At 39.1% G+C, this 25,103-nt stretch overlaps 1 protein-coding gene and 1 long non-coding RNA gene across 3 annotated transcripts; both read right to left on the bottom strand.

Moving 5' to 3' along the window:
* Positions 1-6,178: 6,178 nt before the first annotated feature.
* On the bottom strand, positions 6,179-15,236 carry LOC124264610. 2 transcript variants are annotated; one of them, XM_046699355.1, is made up of 8 exons: positions 15,149-15,236; positions 11,257-11,329; positions 10,148-10,426; positions 9,000-9,302; positions 8,551-8,583; positions 7,548-7,675; positions 7,098-7,140; positions 6,179-6,907 (listed from the first exon to the last, which is right to left on the bottom strand). In XM_046699355.1, exons 2-8 carry the CDS (start codon positions 11,324-11,326, stop codon positions 6,747-6,749), a joined length of 1,017 nt encoding a protein of 338 aa, XP_046555311.1. In that variant the 5' UTR covers positions 11,327-11,329; positions 15,149-15,236; the 3' UTR covers positions 6,179-6,746. The 2 variants fall into 2 exon arrangements, with proteins under 2 accessions (XP_046555311.1, XP_046555312.1); XM_046699356.1 differs by lacking the exon at positions 15,149-15,236 and having other exon boundaries at positions 11,257-11,624.
* A 5,396-nt stretch (positions 15,237-20,632) lies between these two features.
* On the bottom strand, positions 20,633-25,103 carry LOC124264614. Its single transcript, XR_006895182.1, has 4 exons — positions 24,654-25,103; positions 22,797-22,872; positions 21,698-21,976; positions 20,633-20,812 (listed from the first exon to the last, which is right to left on the bottom strand). It is a non-coding gene; the product is annotated as an uncharacterized LOC124264614 (long non-coding RNA).

Below are 25,103 nucleotides of genomic sequence, written 5' to 3'. Positions count from 1 at the left end.
TAGTATAAATTAGCAATTAGGGGGTTAAAGTATTGTAAAATTATTACACTAGTTTGGATGATGTTGGGTGGGGTTCTGGTTACGAGGACATCTAGAAAGGGAAGTTGGCCGTTGGTCTCTTTTTCTGTGGTGAACTGGATGCGATGATGTTGTTGGTTGAGGTGATGCAGGAGGGTTTCTTGGTCTTGGTCCTGTTGTAGGATGACGAAGGTATCATCGACCTTCATGTACCAGCAGATGGGTTTTATAATATACACATATTCCTTATCAACGTCAAAATTGTTCTCGTCACGATATGGCTGAAACATTGCCCATGTGACGTTAAATATTAACTCGCTCACTCTTCGTCAGGTGAATTTCATATAAGTATACTCTTCGTTATGTGGTGATGTGCCGCCCTGTGCATACAGCTCAGGTCACAATTCAGTTGCAGTTAAGCAACGTTGGACGCGAAGAGTCGTTGGATGGATGGCATGTGTGACAGCTTGACTCCTGAGAATTTCTAGGACTTCAGTCCTCCTTCACCACGGAACACATGTGGTATATGGTCTCACATTGGGCAAGTGAGTTTCTGAACTGATACTGATTTCGCCTCAAACACTTTTCCGGGCTAATAATGTGTTACAAAGTTTGTGGAAGGCGCTTTATAAATGGCCATTAGTATTCTTTATTCATGAGTGTCACTTACTAAATGCCTTTCAAAGACCAGGTGTTCGATCAAAGGGTACGCACTAACATGTTATCACGAATATTGTTACCACGTGATCAGGAAAATGATAAAGGACTTGAACTCAGTAACTCCATTTATGTTCATGTACTTGGTACAACTGATATTAAACTTAATTCAGTTTACATATTCCACATCCATATTTATGTATTTAGTTCTTTCATGTTTGACATTACCACTGATGGATGTTTTACCACGTGTTCAGGAAAGTACAGATATCCTTTCATGTCAGTAACATTGATTATAGGACACCTGTGACCGCCTCCGTGGTGTAGTGGTAAGAGCGTCCGCCCGGTGAGCGGAAGGTCGCGGGTTCGATCGTACTTTTTGGGATTACGGCCTAATCCCTCGAATTTTTGGTCATACCCCACTTTGCCGGACAGCTGGTGTGATGAAAACGGATTAAAAGTAACGGTCCGGTAGCTTGCCTGCTATAGTCTGTTTTCAATAAAAAGTTGTCACCCGTAGTCTCATTTGGGGGACATGAGCATTCGAACTCATTATTACAGTAATTTATAATTGTATATTCTATTTTATTTGTTATATATATTCTGTTTTTGTTTCCAGAACTCCGGAGAGATGTTCCCGAAGCAGTTCCTTTCTACGGTATTCGTTCCAGCCTGTACCGATCTCAAGCCAAGGAAATGCCAAACCTGCCACGCCGGTGCTACGACATCGACCTCCCCGACAGCTTCACCAGGACGGCTACCAACGCAGACTTCCTGCTCCATGCTACTGACCACAACAAGATCATGATATTTGCTATGGATGAAAACCTTCGTCACCTTGCAATTTCTAAGCTGCAGAACGGCGGTTCCAGACGTCCCAGGAAGAAGCTGTATGGAGCCCTGGATGATCGTCTTGCAGTGCTGAAGGTGCGCGTCTCGTGAATGGGGCTTACATCCCAGAGGCAAATAACAAATTGAATTGCTGAAATAAATAAAATCGAGATGAAGTATGTTGAGTGACCGTTTGTTAGATCGAAACAGACTGTAAGTTAATCCCCTACTGATATAGGGATTATCGCGCATCAGCGATTTTTTATTCCGAACAAAAGCGTCCGACAAAACGGGAACCCCCCCGAATTTTGAACAGTCAGCAGTGCCGATCCGTCGAATCATGCTTGAGTGGTTCTGTGCTAATCGGTCGAATTTCAGACCGTGTTAACACACTGGGAGAATCTAAGTTCAATAATTAAGGGGTCGGCTTGTATTGGAATAGAGTACATGTTTTCTTAAATAGTTTCGCTTCCACTGTGTGTCAAGCTTAGTTTCAGCAAACTTATTTGTCCATTTGATAATATCCTCAACATTTTCAGGACTGGCATACAAAGTGAAGGCTTCCACTGGATTTTGATTGGTTACTTTTCCTTTCACCTGGCGAATATTCTATCCCAATAGTTATAGCCTTGGGGGCCGTTTGGACCCCGCTCCATAAGACAAGGGTTAATGCATCAATTTCAATTTTATACAAAAGTACAAAAATAAAGAGAGTCCAAGCATGTATTTAATGTTTCAATTTCTCATTGTATCATATGAGTAGGCAAAGATAAGTACAAAAGTACAACAATAAAGAGAGTCAGACCATCCAACACCCCTTGCGTCTCTTTCTTGGTATGACCCAATGTTTTGATAACTAATTCATAGCTAAGACCACAGTGCTCATCCGTCGAATGCATTTTACTACTCTGAAATCAGGAATTCGACGGATCGGTACGCGACCCTTTTTGGTCCCTGCCTGGCGCTCGGCATTAATGGGTACATCAAGGACTGGTCGGCTCGGAGTCAGTATAATGTGTCTGAGTGAGGTATTCATTCTTCACTGCGGCATGGTATCTCAGTGAGCTAGCACAATAAACCCAGCTTGAGTCTGGGCTAGTACAATCAGCCACACATACACACGCATGCGCGTCGTCATATGAGCGAAATAAGTGCGACGTTAAACCCACCCCACCTCACCTCATCTGGGTGTATGATAATGTGACATGATATGGGGGACATAACTCCTACTGACTTCTCTGTTTTTAGAACCCGGATACGAATCTGCGGCAACAGTTCGGCTTTCGATGATAAGGATTTAGACTTCCACTTTATACTCAGCTCCATCTTTGTCTGATACACCATCCACAATATTAAAACAGTGACGAACTGCTTGGATTCAATTTAAGGCGACACCAATACGACTTACTTAAATAGTGATTGAAACCTACATGTACCAACAGATAATTGAAATTGTCAGCACTAAGTGGTATTACCATTGCTGTGTTGAACATGATTTCATGTATGTACATTTATCTCATATCACATATAGTCACTCCCAAGTACCCAATATTTCAGCCTCCGTGGTGGTGCACCTAGTGTAAGGTAAGAGTTGTAATCATTATCTATTCAGTACAACAACTTCAACATGAAATACCTCCTGGTAGCAGATGTCCCGGTTTCACATTTCGGTTTGCGTCACCCATCTCCGGTCCATGCATATTCATCATGACTGACAGATTGATGGCTATAATATCGTGTTAAAATGAATCCAGACAGTTAGTCACTGTTTTAGCATTTTTAGCTGATTTTAACTTGGATGTTTGAACGAATGATATATATTGACGACCTGAAAAACAAACTGTTGTTTTGGTAGCTGTGCTTTGTTGGGTTTTTATTTGCTTTTGTTTTGGGGGGGATGTTTAGGGCTTTTTTTCTTTCGTCTTTTTTGTTCTTTGTTATTTTCTCTTTTTTTGTGCTTTTTGTACTGTGTATTACATGGATATGCATACGTTATTCTGTTTCCTTCAATGCTACAGCAATTGCGTTGTGGGAGAAAAGTCCTGTCAACACTGTGTTAGGTATCCGATGTTTACAGACGACATTGCACAATGCCACAAGGGAGATAACTCATGTAGGCTATTTAATTACTGTGGCTGGTGTTGATTGGTATCGGTCTTGGCATCAGCATGCAAGTGTTTGCGTCATTTGTGTAGCGTTCACTTTGTATTGCTTCATGCAATGACACTGCATGCATCTGTTTCCATGTGTAATACTGATATTGTAGCCCACACGCCTATTCACATGAAGCACCATTCAATATGCAGTTATTTATTTCATCGATTTACTGGTTGACATTAGGGTGTGTTCACCCTCGGATCTCGGCCAATAAGGCTTTACAAACAAAATGTGTGAAATTCAGGGTCTACACAGGGTCTATGGTATTTGCGACAAGGACACATCAACATTGTTATTTTGGACAAGGACACAGAGACTGTGGTATTTGGGACAAGGACAGAGGGATTGTGGCTACCCCACCGCCCGACTATGCTTTAGAACATTACGCATAAAGGGAGACAAAGCTTCATATCTTAAATCCGCGTATGTCAGTCAGGTATATAATTATGAACTTGGATTTTCTGCTTCGATTTTATGTCTATTATTAGTCACTCTCATGTAGGTGGAGAGAAGATTCAGGTTCACTCAATTGCGCAGATCGATGCTCATGCAGATGATCACTGGATTGTCTCGTCCAGACTCGCTTATTTACAGACCGCCGCCATATAGCTGAAATATTGCTGAGTGCGTCGTGAAACATAACCCACTCACTCACTCACTAATGTTAACTAAGGCCGAGAAGCTGCAATGGATGCTCATGTTTGTTTGTTTGTTTGCTTGCTATATAGTTTTAAATAAAATGTGATGTACTAGGTATTGTTCTCTCCTTTGGCTACAGGATTTTATAACCTTTAAATATATATCCTGCTATTTTTATTGCTGTATAAGGTTCTCTCGTCATGATATGGCTGAAATATTGCCGATGTGACGATAACTTTTAACTCACTCACTCACTAATATTATCACAACAATTTATGTTTGTCAAAATATTTTGAGAAACCTACAAGAGTTATTTCCCATACCGCGGCGGAGGTAGAAACGATGAGCATGAAAATAGTTTGCACCTATATGCATCTGAAGGGTAATGCATTCAGATCTTCGGCCTCAGGGGCAGTGAGTGAGTGAGTTAAGATTTAAAGTCACATCGGCAGTATTTCAGCCATATAGTGACTAAAACTAGTTCTAAATTCATAATACATACATATAATATATAAAACCGTGTCAACGAAGGACAGTAAATTTTCTAGATTATCACAAAATGAGTTAAAACAAGCTAGCATATATGTATAAACGTAGAAAACTATTTTTGGACAATACAATGTAACATTTGGCTTTTGATCGCTACCAACTGACTGGGGAAAGCCTAGTGGTTATAGCCGTCTCTCGTCACGCCGAAGGCACGGGTTCGATTCCTCACAAGGGTAGAATGTGCGAATCCCATTTCTGGTGTCCCCCGTCGGCCTTAGGAAATACGGCTACAAACGGGACGGACCATCCCATATTACCTGGCAAATGGCCGTGTGACTACCAATCAAGGGACGTACATGCATGTACGTATAGCTGGAATATTGCTGAGTGCAGCGGGAAAATAAACTCACTCACTCGCTTTTAGCAGGCTGATGCCGGTTAGATTGTTCAGTCAGGAAATGATTCGGCGTTATTTATTCTCACGACAGCAGGATATTCAATGCGTGTACACAGGGAAAACTAGCAACTTGTTATTGTGTCAGTTTGTGTCGATGCAAATATCTCCGTACTTGTATTTTACTGCTACATTATTTCGTATGTTGCTAGTCACTCTTTGAATCGGGGAGAAGAATCAGGTTCACTAAGGCTGAGAAACAGCTACTGTTTGTCATTTTCGATAGCTGTGACGGAAGCGGTGTGTTTATTTGTCTGTTTGTTCGTTTGATTTTTTTGGTTTTTTGTTTGTTTTGTTTTTGTTTGTTCGTTTCATGGTTGGTTGGCAGGCTGGTTGTTCAACACCAAAAACAACAGCAAGACTTATGGGAAATGTGGTATCTCCGTGCTAAATTCAGAACGTTTTTTAACTTGCTTTAACTTTCGGTGCTTTCACAACTGGTATACATAAAAAAACAGGAAGTATTTGAATGTATTCACTACAAGTTGCAGTTTCTGTTGATCTGAATGAGTAATACATATCACCGTTATCGCCGCTATATTTTGTTTGACCTTCACCTTACATGCTCTAACACGGAAGATGAACCTGAAACTGACACTAGCTGTCAGTCAAACTGTAGTGAATGAGTGAGTGAGTGTTTAACGTCACCTTTTGCAATTTTCCAGCATTATCTCGGCGGGCGACAACAGACACGGACTTCACACATTGTATCTACGTGTTGAATCGGACATATTCATCACAAAGCCAAATGAGCAATATTCCAGCTACATGACGGCGGTCTGTAAATAATCGAGTCTGGATCAGACGATCCAGTGATCAATAGTATGAGACTCGAGCCTGTCCACCCGATCACGTTAGTCGCCTCTTACGACAAGCATGGAGCGCTGCTAAAGACAAATTGAAAGTCAAACTGTAAATATAAATCTGTAGTCAGTTTCACATGATTTTAATTACACTTGTCTTGTTTACATATTTATAACAATGTTTCTTAATACATGATTTGAGTTTGCTCCAATCAGACAATGTACTGGGACATGTTTGGTTTGCTTGTTGTTCAACGAAGAAATTACACACACGATTTGTGCACAAACAATATCCGAGAGCTATAAAACTGCTGAAACAAATATCTGCACATGATATAGACACAATTGTACAATCGACGCTGCTTTCGTCACAGATTTCGTACGAATGTGGTCGTTAGTCGCCTCCTACGACAAGCATGGGTTTCTGACCAGGGGGGTGGTGTAGCCCAGTGGTTAAAGCGTTCGCTCGTCACGCCGAAGATCGGGGTTCGATTCCCCTCATGGGTACAATTAATGACGTCTATTTTTGGTTTCCCCTGTCGTGATATTGCTGGAATATTGCTAAAAGCAGCGTAAAAGCATACACACTCACTCTGAAGACCAGTTCTCTTCGGGTCTTACAACGAATTCGGATTTCGTGATATATTGTCAGCTGCTCTTACTGACGAGAACGCAACAGTCGGTCCTTTTCTGACAGTTCAAATTTCGTGATATATTCTCATCTGTTCGTACTGGTTGAAGGCTCCATCACGACGTCCTTCAAGTTCTGTGTAATTGTTCTGTTGTGTTTGTTCCAGGTGAAGCTCATCTGTGCCAGAAGTGTTGTCGCTGGTTGCACGCGGGGTCAGATAGCCCTCACCTGGTACAAAATGCATACATTTATATGGATATCTAAAATGCTTGCCACAGTTTTAAGCATTTTAACAGGTATTATTTTGCATTTTAACTTCTACATATATTGCTTTTTCATGTAAAATGACATAAATGAATTGTAATAAATATATTTATGTATGTTTATATCTCTTTCAATCTTCTCACGTGCATCTCACCTTCTGGTACTGGCACTGCGATGCCTTGTTGAACCTCGGAGGCCTTGAAACAAATACATCATTGTATAAATTGATTGGTTGTGTACAATAGCAGAGTGAGTGAGTTAATATTTATAGTCACGTCGGAAGGGATGGTATAAATCCAGCTGGTGTCCATGCAGGTAGCAAGTCCCCATGGTCCCTAGTATGGTGTCCTACCTTCAGTGATCTCCAGTCCGTTTTCAATATTGTATTGTCCGTAAACGTTTAATTTTACAGTTACATGCTAGTCTTAGTTCTCTATCTGTGATAATCTAGTTACTTTTACTGTCTTTCATTGATAGTTTGTTATTTTATAAATCAGTTGCGTTCAATATGAACTCTTTTTAACGTCACGATATGGCTAAAATATTGCCGATGTGACTATCAATCGTAACTCTCTCAGTATATTTGACGTTAATTAAACCATACCTGAACCTGTAAAACGATTGCTCGTTTCCTGTAAATAACAGCAATTCCCAGACAAATGCCAAACATCAATATGGTGATTCCGGATCCGATTCCAATTCCACTCAACAGAACTTTTGCGTTCCTTGTCCCTGCAGAAAATCAGATACGTCATATATACTTTACAATGTTCACTTTAAGAGAGAGGGTGGGTGAAAATTTAAAGTCATATCGCCAGTATTTCAGCCATATCGTGACTATAAAAGGTGTAAATTTAAACATAAATGAAAACAAACTTATGCAATGCACTTACCTGTCTGAAGGCAGATTTGCACTAAAACTAGCATATTTAACCACAAAACGCTACTTCTATGTTCAACAATACAAAACAAAAACAACTACATATTGCCAACAACTTAAGGTAGATCACCATACTAGGTGAGGTGAGGTGAAATTGGCTTTAACGTCGAACGTCGTGCTTGAGAATATATCGCTCATATGACGACGTGCATGCGTGTGTATGTGTATGTGTGGCTGCTTCTACTAGCCCGGACTGAAGCTGGTTTTATAGTGCCTCCCCACTGAGATACTATGCAGCAGTGAAGCATGAATACCCCACTCAGACACATTATACTGACTCCGAGCCGACCAGTCCTTGTTGTACCCATTTATGCCGAACGCCAGGCAGGGACCAACAAGTACCATATTTAAACGTCTTTTGGTAATACGCGGTCTGGCATCGAACCCGCGACCTTCCGCTCTCCGGGCAGACGTTCTAACCACTACACCACGGAGGCGGTCTCACCATACTAGAGACCATGGGGACGTACAGTACATTTGTTTCCTATAGACGAATCTAGAGATAATGAATGATATAAATTGAGTGAAATTCAAATGGAATTGATATTAATTATCTGCATTATGTACATTTTGATTACGCTGATGACAACAGCGAACTCTGAATAGTACAGGCAAACGGACTTGACTGAATGAGAGGAAGGCATATAAAGCCCTAACTACCCCAAACCACAATCCTCTTGTATTGGTGGTGATGTCGCTCCTGAAAATACATTATTGTTAAAACTTGATATATGACCATTTAGAAGGCAGCCTATAGTAGGGCCTATAATCTGTGTATAGCTATATGGCGGCGGCCTGTACATAATCGAGTCTGGATCATACAGCCCAGTGATCAAGAGCATGCACATCGATCTTTGTAATTGGGATACGATGACATGTATCAACCACGACAGCGTGCCTGACCACCCAATCCCGTTCCTCGCCTCTGACGACAAGCATGGGTTACTAAAAAAACAATTCTAACCCGGATCTTATAGCCTATGTTGTTATATTATGTCGTAAATTTGATATATCATTCACCACATAGCTGAAATACTGCTGAGTGCGGCTTTTAACATCAAATCAATCAACCAACCAATCATTGCTCTCAAAAATATTTGTCAGATTAGTAAATACCATAGCTAGTTATGTGAGTTTGCCCCTCTCTGCTGGCCAGGATACAGGACATATTCCATCTGTGGTCACCGCAGGTGAAAGTCAGTCCCGTCCCAATGCCGGCGTCGGTCTTGTTGATGCGTACCGTTTTATCGGTTATGTTTGTGACTGTTTCATTAGGATATTCCAAAACGTTTTCCCCTGTGTATATTTTCAGTTGAGCCAACTCAGAGCAGTAATACCCCTTGATGTTTACTCCCAGTGATACCCCCTCAGCAGTGTCAGGGTCAGTGACGTGATGTGTCATGGCACAGACGGGCAGTTCTGAAATATAACTATCTCTAAAACAGTCTGTATAATGTTGATACAGTATTCGTAATGACTTGTTCTGCAGTGTCAGAAATACTTTAAAAAATCAAATAAAAAGTTACTGCGTGCAGGCAGATGGCAGTAAAAAGTGTGAGTGAGTTTCACGTTCACATCACATCGACTATATCGTGACAAAAAGTTGAATATTGAAAATGAACGTATTTCCGCTTTTCGAAATGTCATCGATGGACAGTATAACGGCTAGATTATTACAGATTAATTAGAAATAGTTTGAGATCAGTTTAAAATAATTGTTCAACAACACAATATTCAATCCGGCTATAAATCGCCAGCAACTGAACGCAGATCACTATGCCAAAGGACCGTCGAGCGAACAGTACTTTTGCTGTATACAAGCTTGATGTAAATCAACCTTTCATATGCTAGCGATTAGAGACAAATCAAGCCATAGATTAAAATAACACATAACCGACGATTAATGAAAATGTGTAGTTCCAAATCTGAGTTTAATGTTTCGGTACTCCTAAGGGGAACAACAGTTTTACAATAATATAACCCTCCTCGAGGATGGAACCGCTGACAATCTCAGTCCTGAACTGACTTTACCAATTTAAAAATACAACAATTTGTTGTACTTACTAGGAACTGTGAGGCAGCAATATAGTTTAGGCAAAGGTTTCATAGTAATAGTTCACCTATCCCTTTTGATTAATACTAATGTTTCGTTTTATGAACTTACTGACAACTATGAGGTTACAGTGTAGTTGAGGCAAAGGTTTTATAGTAATATTTCGCCCATACATGTTGATTAATACTATTGTTTCGTTTTATGAACTTACTGACAACTATGAGGTTACAGGGCGAGTTGTGACATCTCCACTCCCCTGCATGTGCTGGTTGTACTGCAGGTATGGTGAGGAGGTTGTGTGTCTGGTTGATGGTAGACGCCATGTAGTCACCAGAAGTTGTACAGGATGAACTCCATACATTACAGATGGCAGCAGCTTCACCCTGCGATGTTGTATATCCATATGACGTTTCATCACTGGGTACGATGCAGGTCAGGGTAGCAGGAGAACCAAGATACCCAACACGAGGACAGATTAATTCAGGCGCACCTGTTAAGAGGATAGGAGTGTGTTGTAAAGACGTGCGGGTGAACATAAGGAATTATTATCACAATGGATAACTGTATACACTGTCATAAGTCATCCATTGTCACTCAACATGCAACTTACCATTTGGTATATGGATCAGGGAGAACAAGAGCAGTGTCAAGGTGGTATAAAGACGTGCGGGTGAACATCAGGAATTATTATCACACTGGATAACTGTATACACTGTCATAAGTCGTCCATTGTCACTCAACATGCAACTTACCATTTGGTATATGGAGCAGGCAGAACAAGAGCAGTGTCAAGGTGGTATAAAGACGTGCGGGTGAACATAAGGAATTATTATCACACTGGATAACTGTATACACTGTCATAAGTCGTCCATTGTCACTCAACATGCAACTTACCATTTGGTATATGGAGCAGGAAGAACAAGAGCAGTGTCAAGGTGGTATAAAGACGTGCGGGTGAACATAAGGAATTATTATCACACTGGATAACTGTATACACTCTCATGAGTCGTCCATTGTCACTCAACATGCAACTTACCATTTGGTATATGGATCAGGAAGAACAAGAGCAGTGTCAAGGTGGTATAAAGACGTGCGGGTGAACATAAGGAATTATTATCACACTGGATAACTGTATACACTGTCATAAGTCGTCCATTGTCACTCAACATGCAACTTACCATTTGGTATATGGATCAGGAAGAACAAGAGCAGTGTCAAGGTGGTATAAAGACGTGCGGGTGAACATAAGGAATTATTATCACACTGGATAACTGTATACACTGTCATGAGTCGTCCATTGTCACTCAACATGCAACTTACCATTTGGTATATGGATCAGGAAGAACAAGAGCAGTGTCAAGCAGCGTATCGGAGAGTTTGGGGCCATCATCACCTTTCAAACAAAAAGCATATGCTTTAACTCACATTTTGCACTTCTATTCGTCAGGGTTGAAGTATTGTAAAATTATTGTCCTCCTGTGGGGGTAAACTTTCAAAGAAAATTTAGACTTTTAGATTGGAATTGCATTTACTAATCAACCTTTATGTAGGTTTCAGTGTCAGGTGTGTGAACTACAGGCGTCAAAAAGCATGCAAAAAGTTTTATTATGCACAAAGCGCACGTCAGTAAGTTAGTGAGTGAGTTTGGTTTTACGCCGCTTTTAGCAATATTCCAGCAATATCACTAAGCCGAACACCAAGAATGGGCTTCACACATTGTACCAATGTGGGGAATCGAACCAGGGTCTTCGGCGTGACGAGCGAACGCTTTAACCACTAGGCTACCCCATCACCCTAAAAGCACATGTGGCATCACATGCTTTGTTTCAAGTGTTTTTAGGATTATAATCATTTATTTTATGCAATTTTATGTTATGCACTGTTACTTTTTTCCATTAGTATATTAAACAATTATATCAATGTATTGTCAGACAGACAGAGTATTATAGTCCCATCATAGTACATCCTAATAATTCAAAATATAACAGATATTAACTGGACATTTATGTTTAATGAGACATCAGTTTTATTTGAACTATTATAACGTAAGTCATCATCAACAGGCAAAGTCAATAAACCGTGGACTTCTGGCACATTGAATATTACACACCGGACAATTATGGACAGGAATGACACAGCCAAGAGTGAAGGGGGTATCACGCAATTTAAATTAAACATGAGTGCGTCCAAAACTTCCGGGCAGTTAGAGATCAGGGTCCCGATCCACAAAACGTCTGTAGCGTTACGACATTCGTAAGCTCATGATAAACTATAGAATTACGACAGGTCGTAACGTAACGAACGCTTTGTGGATCGGGCCCCAGCTCTGTACTTGATAACTGAGGCACCATGTGATGAGTGAGTGAGTGAGTTAATATTTAACGTCACATCGGCAATATCTCAGCCATATCGTGACGAAAACAATTTATACAATATAAAGAGAAAACATCTTGAAGATTAAAACCTGTCGACGATGGACTGTAAAAATACTAGTGAATCACAGATATTAATATAAAACTAGCGAGCAAAGCTAAAACATTTCAATTAAAGAGGACAATACAGTATAAAATACGGGCTATAGATTGCCAACAACTGAAGGTAGATCACCATACTAGGAACCATGGGGACTTACATTACTTTTGCTACCGGCATGGACCCTAGCTGGATTTACACCATCAATTCAGTCACTGGCGATTGTAGGAAAATTTAGCCGGCAGTTAAAAGAACAAAGATACTACCTTTAAAATATTGTAAATTTGCATTTTACTTTGAAAGTTTTGGGACTTACGTACCCTCTTAGGAGGACAATAATTTTACAGTACTTTAACCCCTTTGAGGGTGCAGCCACTAACAATCTAAGTTACTAATCTAAATTCCCAATCTTTAAAATATATCTATTTACAAAACACATTAATCAGAATTCATCAAACAAATCAATTTCTTTTAAAATAACAATAATTAAATGATAATTAACATTTATCAAAAGATCCTTTATTGTTTTTACATTGAAATATGTATGCCTTATGATGGAGAATTCAACACAGTCAAGCAGGTCGTAACGTAATTAACGCTTTGTGGATCGGGCCCCAGGTCTGTACTTGATGACTGAGCCACCATGCATGCGAAGGCCGGAACATATATATTTAACATAACAAGGAAGTGAATATGGAATTCAAATATTCATTTCGATTTGGTTTTCAGCTTTGATTCAAATTCATTTTATTACTTTTCACACCGGAAATTACCGTTAGAGTCCAGCGTTATTAAAACGTCACGACAGGGAAGTCTTGTTGGTGAAACGTTAAAGCAGCCATATGAAAAATCTCCTCTTGAAAAAACAAACAGCAGTCACGTTCCCCTGAATCACAATTATGGCGTCCCCCTCCTCCGAATCGAACCTCTTCCAGAACCTAAAAATGATGACGGATCTCTTTACTACTGTTACTTTTCATTTAATTATTTCTTTTAAAGAAATTGATTTAATTCATATATATTGAACAATATGATTTTGTAGACAGATGTATTGTACTGATTGGTTGTTTAGATTGTTAGTGGCTGTATCCTCAAAGGGGGTTAAAGTATCGTAAAATTGAAGTCCCAAAACATTTAAAATAAATTTAAACTTACTACCGTTTTTAATCGTAGAATATGTGTTATTTTAACGTATGGCTAGACTTGTCTAAATTGCTGACAGCTGAAGGGATGGTATAAAGCCAGCTAGGGTACATGCAGGAAGCAAATTACTGTAAGTCCTCTTGGTCTCTAGTATGGTGACGTCCCCTCAGTTGTTGGCATTCTAGAGCCCATATTTATATTGTACCGTTAAAGTTAGAAATAGGGTTTTATCATGATTATATGTTAGTTTTAAGTGCACATATTTATCTATGATAGACTAGTTCTTTTACTGTCCTTCGTAGACAGGTATGCATATAAGTTTTGTTTTTGCATTATTTCATGTATACATTTACAAATTTACAACTTTCATAGTCACGATATGGCTGAAATACTGCCCATATGACTTTAAATTTTAACTCACTCACTCACTCTTCCAGAACCCCTGGCCTGATGGAATGTTTCCCCCGTCCTTTGCTCTGTTGTTACCATCCATTTTGAAAGGAATCGCTTATATGTTGTCGGTGCTGTCTAGTATTGTAGGTTCTTCATTGGAAGTAGGATGTTTCTGACGTTCATCGTGGCAGCGTAAACCTGAGATCAGCTTGATCCCAAACTCCCTTCATTCTCTCCTGTCTTCCTACTGACGTTCCACTGACGAGGTCATACAGTCTTTGTTTGAATGACGATTACATTTCTCACATTTCTGACAGAGCAAAAGAGTCTGTTCATCTCATTTCTTGACATCATGCTCTTTACGGTTTGTTAGATAATTTGGTATGTAGTACACATTGGGGGTATCTGGAGGAACTTGGTCGTAGTTTGTAATCCAACTCTCGTTGTAAGGCTTGGTGTATTTCTGCCATGACTGTTGAGATACTGTCCAAAGCGCCCTTGTCCATATTTGCATTCGTTATTGCTTTTGTGAATACCAAATTGCGTCTATTTAAATCCTGGTGTACGTTTCAGAAGTACATTGCAGATGGGTGTGAACTGAATGTCAGTAATGTTTTTTGTATCAATGGGAACCTGGAGCTCGTACTGAGTTTTCAGTGTTGTGTTTTGACAGACAATGACTCATCCCGATAGGGTGGCGACGATCTAGGACTTGAGCGTAAACGTGAGAGGATACAAGAACACTTACGCCACTCTTCTTCGGATATAACGTTGAATTCTGGATTATTTCTGTTGAATTTATGAACATATACTTACTCACTCACTGATTCTCTGGTGCGGTAGAGAAGTCTGGTGGTTAAGTCTTTCGCTCGTCACGTCGAAGAGACGGGTTCGTTTCCTCACATGGGTACAATGTGTTATGCCCATTTCTGGTGTCCCCCTCCGTGAAATCCAACTCACTCTCTCCCTCATATAGATTATCTGAGTCACAGCTGTGCCATTTGGGGCATGCAACAATGACAATACGTCCGCTACTCAGACATGTAAGAATAAAGAGACGTTCCGACGCCAACAAAATGGGTGTATGAAAGGAAAACATGTTAAAGTCAAAGCGCTTGAAATTATAAAGATCCTGTGTCATGGTTACCTATAGATCTGATTATAAATAACATATTCAACCAAAACGATCACCGTGGAAACCTACCTGAGACGTTATTCGTTATCCTCCTTCAGAAACGTATTACTCAATAATCCGTCATATCTGTCCGAAGCCAACATCATCATATCTGAAAATCTAGGCCAGCTTAGGAACATGAACTATTCATTCTTTTTAGATTACAGTACGAATGTGAAACCACACTGTCAGAGAAAGTTCGGTTTTAGTTTCCCCGTGCTATTTAAATATTTCCATCCTTGTTCAGGTCGAGTCAAATGTAAATGGGGGCGGAGGGGTAGGTTAATTGTTAAGGCGTGTGTTCGTCGCGCCGAAGACCCGGGTTCGATTCCCCACATGCGTACACCGTGTGAAGCCCATTTCTGGTGTGCCGGACGTGATATTGTTGGAATATTGCGATACTCAGTCAAATGTTAATCAGTGGCTATGGTTGTTTGCGGCAATAGTGTATGCGGGATTATGGTTTCACTGCCCTTTTAGCAATATTCCACCAGCAGTTTCAGGACAGGGGACGCCGCCATTGGTCGTTTGAGGTAAGTGAAACACAAGGAAGAACAGAGTTCTTTCCCTTGACTGGTGTAAAGTTTTAGTTTAGAAATACACAATTACTGTCAATAGTTACCTTCAGTTTGTCACTTCTGCACTGTTGATTCGTATGTTGATATCAGAATTATTTCGATGTGAGTGCTATGTTTTACTTTTTAGCAAGTTGAAATGTAATGCAAAGGCTAACAGCTACATTTTAACATATAATGCATAGGAATCATTGGATGTATAATCCACAACTATGCTACATGTACAATTATATATATTCAATTTATCATATATATTAAATGTATCATTTCATGTATGTACTCATGCTTGTCGTAAGAGGCGACTAACGGGATCGGGTGTCAGGCTCGCTGACTTGGTTGAAACATGTCATCGGTTCCCAATTGCGCAGATCGATGCTCATGCTGTTGATCACTGGACTGTCTGGTCCAGATTATTCACAGGCCGCCGCCATATAGCTTTTTTATTGCTGAATAAGAAACGAAATCGATAGAATTTTCAAACAATATATTTCAAATATTGTTCCAGACAAAGTGTTATAATTAGTTTATCGTGTTGGAGATGGACGCTCTAATATTGATTCTTACAAATATATTTCCCAGGCTGAGAAATGTTCTTCTCAAACGTGTTGATCAGATACTACTGTTGTTGTAAGTTACTTATTCGAACGGTTACTGGTGTGAGATTACTATTAGCTACATGTGACAATTGGTATCATATTTTTTCCGATGCTCTTGGTTACTACTTACAGGAACAGAATCATGATGGATTTTCGCCATTGCTCGGTTTTACAATGCATGGAAACCTTGCATCAAAATGTGGATTAGTTATATCTTTTTTCACTAAATCAAAAATTTATGTTTATGTTTATACACTGATTTATTGAATTTTAGCATTCACTCACTCATTCGACCAGTATAGCCCATGGTAGCATACGTGTTCACATGTATTCTGTGTGTACGAAAGTATTACATTTTCGACATTTTTCAAAACAAATGGGTGCATGAAGTCGAATACAAAATAAAATTGTCAACAGGAATGTGCGATAGGGCAAATTACCCAAACTTTTGGTACGTCCTCATTACAATGATTTTTCAGTGGGTGTGACAGATGATACGTAAGGCAGGCAGGACAAGAGTTCCTCGTGTACTGGACAGTTGTGACTAGTGACGTTTGAATATTAATTCCGCAGATTAATGCGTTTCATGCGGTTACTTCAATTTGCATTTGCATACATTGTGCCTGTCTTTCTAAAACAAGCCTGTACAACTGCCCATGAAATACACAATGCCATTTAGAAAGTGGTCAAATGTAACTTTATGTGCTGGCGATTAGGTGCCTGACTCTGAGGGTGTGAGTTCGAATCCCGGATGGGGCTCAACTCAAAACAGTACTAGAATTTGTACTTTACTAAGAAAGTGTAATCCCAAATATAACATTTGTTATATTCATGCCAATATGACTGAACCGACGTTCTACTATCCTGGACTAACAACAAAATAATGTTTTAAAACCGAACAATTCTTTCCTTTATTGGATCAATTAGTCGTTCACTTTTTGGCACTCCTACAGTCAAAGATGTAGCAAGACTAGCAAAGTAAGTCGCACAATTGTTGTTGTATGTAACTAATTCTTCTCGTGCTCTTCAAGTACAACTTCAGATATCATCATGCATATCTAAACCAAATGTGCATTTCATCCGCTTTTAATATATTTGAAACGAATCATAGAGACATTAAACATCTATAATATATTATGCTGTTCAGTAGTAATTCATTTCTTGTAAAATTTGTTAGATTACATTACATTCCTAATAACTATTCGACAACAAATTGATGAAATGTATTGCAGAATTCAACAGTTAGTTAATCACTATTTGAGTCAATCTTTGCTCCCAGTTAAGAAAGTGAAGAAAGCTTTGAATATGTTTTAAAACATATGTCAATGTTGAATATCCTTTGTTTCACATTGTTCATAAGGATCCAAGTTACAACGTATTGTTCACTCTCCTCACACTCAGAAGTTCATTAATATTTGCTCACTAATCTTCCCTAACCCACTCTACTCTCCTCGATGTATACCGAATTAATGAATGCGGTTCACCAATAAATCAATCAAGTACGCACGTTACTCAAGTTATGAGTTTACCATGTTATTTGACTGTTTCAGAAGCGACAAAATCAGTATTTTGAAATTTCTACTATAGATTTTTTAATTTCTTATGGTAAATACGTAAAACAGTGCCAGATTTTACATCTCCTGAAACCAAAACGGTTCTCACCTGCGCACTTGCTTTATTTAATCTAGAATTTAATCTTTGCATAATGTTAAATTCCGACCAAATGGGCTTCGTTCGATGACACTCGAAATCGAACTATGTCTTAATCATCTTCTATATTGTATTAACTTGCAATGGTCGCATATGGAAAGAAGCCCAGCTTTGCAGATTTGTACATTTAAATTCCCTTGTCACTGTGCGTTGAAACTTTATGAATTCCGACAGACATCAGCATTCATGATTGTCAGAAAAAGACAACAACTTCAAAATAATACCCACCTAATCCTCTGCTCTTATCGAAATTTGAGCAACTTCTCTCAGAAAATTATGCTTTTAAAATTCCACATTTATTACTTGAAAACAAATTGATCATTCGAAAAAGGACAAGACATTTTAAGTTGAGTTACGATTTCCCACGGTATGATACTTAATTACTGGTAGTTGGAAACATTCCACAAAACTCTGTCGTGAGATTATGGTCTCACTGTTCTATCTTTGTCCCCGAGAACTGTTGTTATCAGCACGAAATCCTCTCACCAATGTTCATATTCAACGGGAATTCCTTTATAACTACTTACATTTTGATTTTTGCAAACTCCCACCTATCACAGTCTTCATATTTCTATGAATATTTATATCCGTTGGTTGAAAGTTTTACTTCCACCTACACAAAGTAATTTTAGTCCTCCATGGAGCATTTTCCCGTTACCTCTGACATAATCATATTGCAGGCAGCTGCCCATCCATCATATTAAGCTACTTTAACCTGCCAGTCTTTGTCATCTGGAATGTGTCGACAAAGGCGACATTTTATTTGTTACTGTTCACATTTCTATGCGTCATTTCTCAAACTGTCATAAAGTTGAACAGGCAATTAAATACCAGTAATTTATTTCTTTATTCCATCTAAAATCATAACTAATCATATCAGAACTAAAATCATATCTACAGTCCCGTGGATACCCAGTTCTTCTTGTGGAAGATGGAATAAAGAAAGCAATAAACACAGACAGAAGGACACTGTTGAAAGTTCGTGATAAACAAAAAAGTAACACTGTCAATCTGGCCTATGTTTCAACACACAATCCCAAGAATCCGGAACCTTATCATATCATAAGACAAAATGTTCCAATTTTAAATGCTGATATGAATATATGAATCGAATTATGGCTAATGTAACATTGATAAAGAGTAAACGCCAAAGCCGTAACTTAAAATACATATTGACACGTGCCACATTCGACTCATGTATTAAACCTACAGAATTCAGTGTCTCAAAATGTAAACGGGGAAATTGTGGAACTTGTGAATATATACTTGAAACTTCATGTATAAGTTCAAAAATAGGAAACAATTATTTCATGTACGCTCTAACATGGACTGCTCCGCAAAACATATTATTTAGGTTATTATATGCCAAGGGTGCCATGAAGAATACATTGGACAAACGTAGTGCTTGAGGGACAGAATGTGCGTCCATAAACAACAGATTAAGGACCCCAAACAAGGTGCATCCCCTTAAGCGCAAAACTTAAATTCTCGCTATTGCGGACCTTGTATATCTGGAGAAAAACGCAAATCTGTCTGCCGAGGTCGTCTGCACGTACATTTTGTATTTAATCACCCCACATATCCAGCTACAAATATATTGGCATGATGTTAGTCCTTAATAACCCAGTTTGTTTCATTACAACATTGAAATACCAGGAGAAAAATTCAAGCGACGCTTTGATGTATGGAATGCAATATCTTCAACAATTTATGAATGAATGTTAATCAGTAAATCAGAAGGGTTTATCTATACACAATCACCAAGCAAGCTGTATCTCTGTCCTCAAGTTTATCGAGGTCAATAAGTCAATAAAGAGAGAATTGCTTTCCATTATATGGAAAAGTAAATCAGGAAAGATATCAAGAAATCGTTTATCACAAAGCTAGGAAAATAGGGGTATTAAAGCAAAAGATGTTCATATCTTTATAATGTACTAAACTGTATTATGGCTTACAAAATACTTTTAAAAGGCTGCTTTTTGACATACCAACATTGGAGCTCTTTTTGTCTTGGTTGGCTCATAATTCTTACATTTCAAGATTAAAGTTAACAAATTCCATTATTCCATAAGAATATATTAAATCTATGGGAAATGTACTTTTACAATGAGGTAGATGTATTTTTGTTACCTGAAAACGTGACTACAGACTTTTTGTTTGTTTGTTTTCTTTGTTTTGTTGTTGTCGTTGTTGTTGTTGTTGCCTCCCGTTACTTGCCTCTTACCACATTCATGGGTAGGATGTTCAAGGGTCTCTATGCCGACAAAGTACCTACATACCCATGTACGTACGTGTATGTGTGTGTGTGTGTGTATATATGTGTATGTGTGTTTGTCTGCTTGTGTATGTGTCTCTCTCTCTGTCCGTGTGTATGTATACTCATCACACATATGATGTTATTCAAATAATATGGTGTATCAGTTACAATCACAGCAATGCATTCTGCATGTATAATTGTTATATTATTTACAGACCACCGCCATATAGCTGGAATGCTGCATAGTTGCTGAGTGCCGCATAAAACTAAACTCACTCACTCAACTGAACACAAACAAACGTACCTGTACAAGCAATTTCCCAACTTGTATTGCCACGGACATAGATCAACATCTTATCTTCAAACGACGTTTGTACATTGTCTGTGGTCTCCCAAATGTCAACTGTAGTGTTGGTACGTGTAGTGTTCAATAACCTTCTTGTCAAGTTTCCAGTCTTTAAATGAAGTTCAATGGAATCAGAGCAGTAGTAGTGTTGTACTCGTACCGTTGTTTCGTGCGCAGACTGGCTGCTTAGTACAGCACATGATGGAAGTTCTGAAATGAAACAGACAACAGCATTCAATGACATCTCTTTCAAAGGAAAATACACGCCTAAACATGTGACTACAATCTCTATGCCGACGATGGTTGTTTCTGTTTTTTGGGGGGGTTTATCCAGCCATATGGCGGCGGTCTGTAAATAATCGAGTCTCTACCAGACAATCTAGTGATCAAAATCCTACGCATAGATCTATGCAATTACGATTCGATCAGGATGACATGTGTCAACCAAGTCAGCGTCTTGACCACCCGATCCCGTTAGTCGCCTCTTACGGTTAGTTGTTAGTTGCACTCACTCACTTCATACTGTATACGTCTTCCTGTGGAGGTACGTAAGTCCCAAAACATTCAAGGTAAATTTATACTGACCAGATTTTCTAAACGTAGCATATTTGTAATTGTATATTACGGCTAGATTTGACTACATTCGCCAGTGGCTGAAGGGATGGTGTAAATCTAGTTAGGGTCCATGTAGGTAGCAAACACACTGTAAGTCCCATGGTCCCTAGTATGGAGATCAACCTTCTGTTCCTGGTGATCTATAGCCCATTTTTACATTGTATTGTCCAAAAATAGTTTTCTACTTTTAATGATATATGTAAGCTGGTTTTAACTCATTTTGTGATAATCTAGTAATTTTACTGCCCTTCGTTGACAGGGTTTTATATATTATATGTATGTATTATGAATTTAGAACTAGTATTAGTCACGATATGGCTGAAATATTGCCGATGTGACTTTAAATTTTAATTCACTCACTCACTTCGTACATGTATAATTGTTTTATTATAGAATTGCCAGCTAGGTCGAACAATATCGCATGAACGACGTGATGTATATTTCATTTCAGAGTGATCTAAGTCATAGTGACACACGCACCTGCAACTATCAAGAGACAATGTGACACATTATCCCCAATGGAGCATGTCCAGTATCCTGCGTGTGACGGGTTAACCATCGGTACTGTGAGAACACTGTAGGAGGAGTTAGGTATGGTCACCATGGCCTCAGGAGCACATTCGGATGTGTTCATGTCACATATTGTGACTACACCGCTCGTTGGCTGAATATAAGAATGTGTCCTCCCTGTGCCAATGCAGGTCAGGTTTGCCAGCGAGTCCAAGCAGCCTATCTGTGGACACACAATCTCCACAGCACCTGGAACATATTGAACACAAAAGTGCCGTCGTGAATTTAGAAACGACGGCGCAGGACTTTCTCATAGTAACTTATACTCTTCACAAGGCCTCAGTACTAACTGCATGTAAAATTAGTAAACAGAATGAGTGAGTGAGTATCAAAATTGCGGAGAATATCGTCTTATAACTGTTAAAGCACTTAACGCAAATGGATATATGCATAAATAAATAAATGAGTGTGTGTGTGTGAGTGAGTGAGTGAAAAATAAACAGACATTTGTTAAAATGACAAAAATAAATATATAATTTTAAAAAGAATTAGAAATTAGAAACCTGTTGACGATGAACAGTAAAATAATTGGAGTTTCACAGAGAAGGTAAAACTAGCATGTAATCATAAAACGATATCATTATAGAGAACTATGGATCACCAGCAACTGAAGGTAGATTAACATACCAGGGACCATGGGGACCATTACTACCTTCATGCACCTTAGCTGGATTTACATCCTACTTTCAGGTGTTGGTGATTGTTTAGCAAATAGCCATACATTAAAAAGAACAAATATGCTACTATTAAATTCAGAGAAAGAAAAAACCTTTGAATGAAAAGGGACTGGCAGCCACTAAGAATCATACTTTTTTATTCCTTCCATCAAATAAAAACAGTGACTAATTACAATACATTTCAAAATGTATCAATTAATTCAATTTCTTTTAAAAACTCAATAATTAAAATAGGATGCACATTAAAAAAGATCCTTTAGGTATGAACAAAAAATGCATTCTTCTCTAGCGTATGTAATGCAATCCTTTAAACATATTATTTTTCTATCTACCTTGGAAGAACGGAGTCAAAATCAAAAGCAGGAGAGCGCATAAACCGAGATTGTGCCTTCTACCAGGAAAGACCATCTGTAGAAAGAAAGTGTTCAAATGAAAAGAATCAGCCACGTGAAGTCCATGAAAATCATCAAAGAAACGTAAATGCTGAGGGATTGCTTATCGCAACATTCAGCTTTTCCTGTTTCAGATTGCCCGCTCCATGATGGAGACCACTAAATTCTGTAATTGATATTGTTATTATCATTGATTAAAATACTAGCATCCCAGCCTGTACCTGTTTCCATTATGCTGACCCTGACGGAGCATTATTTTAAGGAAAGATGATTGTTTATTGACTCTAATAGATTAAAGTAGACCTTGCTTTCCTTTTACATCGGAAAGGGTACCAGATGCAGACCCTAACCCTAAACTGTAACCCTAATGATCGGAAAGGGTACCAGTCCCTAAACCTAAACCATAACCCTGAGGATCGAAAGGGGTACCAGTCCCTAAACCTAAACCATAACCCTGAGGATCGAAAGGGGTATCAGTCCCTAACCCTAAAACCGTAACCCTGAGGATCGAAAGGGGTATCAGACCCTAACCCTAGAACCAAACCGTAACCATATGGATCGGAAAGGGTATCAGACCCTTACCCTATGATCCAACTTTAATCCTAAGGATCGGAAAAGATAGCATACGCTAACTCGAACCCTAAGGTCGTAAAGGGTTGTTTGCCTCTAAAGAAGTGCTTTCATTTTTTTTATACATATCACTGATCCGAATACAATGATACGTGATTTCATGAAATCGCTATGGTCGATGATATTTTTGGCAGTGTATCCAAAACATTCAACTGATAAAACAAATCAATTTGATAAAAGATAACAAAAGCAAATACAGGTAGGATTCGAAATGCTACCAGGTAGACATCAAAATCCTACCTCAGTCAGCTGTTGTCAACATGTTGTCATAGACTAAAACCTGTCAATAAGTTTCTGTAAAACTTAACATATCCAAACGACATATTTGTTTCCAAAGTACACCTTTGTCTATTTAATATATTCAGCAAACGTTCGATGTATACCTCTTTATGACGAAGCCCCCCTCCAGACAGGACCCCTTAATTCTCAATGCTATCAGTAAATGTCACTTAACACCTTTCTACATCGGCGGATCTGAAGTATGTACATGTGTTCAGGTCAGTGTATAAAACCTGACTGATATGGTCAGTCAGGGAGACCATGGCCAGTCAGAGAGACGAGTTGGAAGACACGGGCCTAAATCATCGACAGAAGCGGACGGATTGTACGGCTAGTCGGGGCGTCAGCCAAGGCCGTCGCCTCACCAACGACTACGTCGACGATGAAGAATCGCCGTCCAACTACTGCCTGTGCGTGTAAGTGACAGAGCGGGTCTCCGCATCAGGAACATTGGCCACTCGGTCTGGATGTGCGTTCTGTCACGTGTTTACTTTCAACTTGTACCATTATTATCCAACCACAATAAAAATGTCTGTCTGCTTGTCTATTGTCCACCATCCTGACCTACTATCCGAAAGCACACCAACAAACACTCTTAGACAATGTTATATCCGTTAAGATTCGGGTCATAATTGATCTTCAGTAACCCATGATTGTCGTAAGAGACGACTAATGGGATCGGGTGGTCAGGCTATCTGGCTTGGTTGACACGTGTCATCATATCCAACTTTCATAGAGCGATGCTCATGCTGTTGCTCACTGGATTGTCTGGTCCAGACTCGATTATTTACAGACCCCTGCCATATGTTGCTGAGTGCGGCGTAAAACTAAACTTACTCACTCCTTCACATACACCACCATGTCTGTAGAAGTAAATATATCGCTTACTTTTGTTCTTTCATGCTCTTCCCAGCACACTCCGCTCCTTGCTGTAGGATACCTACACTCAACTGCGCTGAATGTCACTCAAGCAATACCCCTCACAGTTTACTTTGAACACTAAATATGTGATTTGATTTCCTTAAAGCAAATGATATTTCGGGCAAATGTGCTATCAACACGCCCCGGAAACACACACGCGCGTAGAGCCAAATAATAGAACGTATTCATTCACTCGCAGTTTACAACAAACACACATTATCGCATCCTTTACGCTTGGTTAAACAGGGGAAGTGAACGAGGTGTTTGTTTTGTCCTTGTTTGCAACATTATATTTGCACCAAGTCAGGTAATCTGATCTTGCTTTCTTCATTTCATATGTATTATATGTTTGACTTATTTGCCCTTTACTTATTCATTCGTCAGATCAGATGATTTACTAAACATGTTTATTGGTCT

This window comes from Haliotis rubra, unplaced genomic scaffold (genome assembly GCF_003918875.1).
Source record: "Haliotis rubra isolate DU_JTF1 unplaced genomic scaffold, ASM391887v1 Scf932, whole genome shotgun sequence".
Classification (NCBI taxonomy): domain Eukaryota; kingdom Metazoa; phylum Mollusca; class Gastropoda; order Lepetellida; family Haliotidae; genus Haliotis; species Haliotis rubra.
The sequence above is the reverse complement of the archived record's forward strand: the minus strand, read 5'-3'. Positions and strand labels throughout refer to the sequence as shown.

Bases quoted from the DNA above. Each gene is read 5' to 3' on its own strand.
- LOC124264610 (XM_046699355.1), bottom strand. From the start codon at position 11,326: ATGATGGCCCCAAACTCTCCGATACGCTGCTTGACACTGCTCTTGTTC. The intron at 10,427-11,256 runs GTAAGTTGCATG...TCCTCTTAACAG, and splicing joins CCTGATCCATATACCAAATG to GTGCGCCTGAATTAATCTGT. The intron at 7,676-8,550 runs GTTTGGGGTAGT...GATTTTCTGCAG, and splicing joins ACCAATACAAGAGGATTGTG to GGACAAGGAACGCAAAAGTT.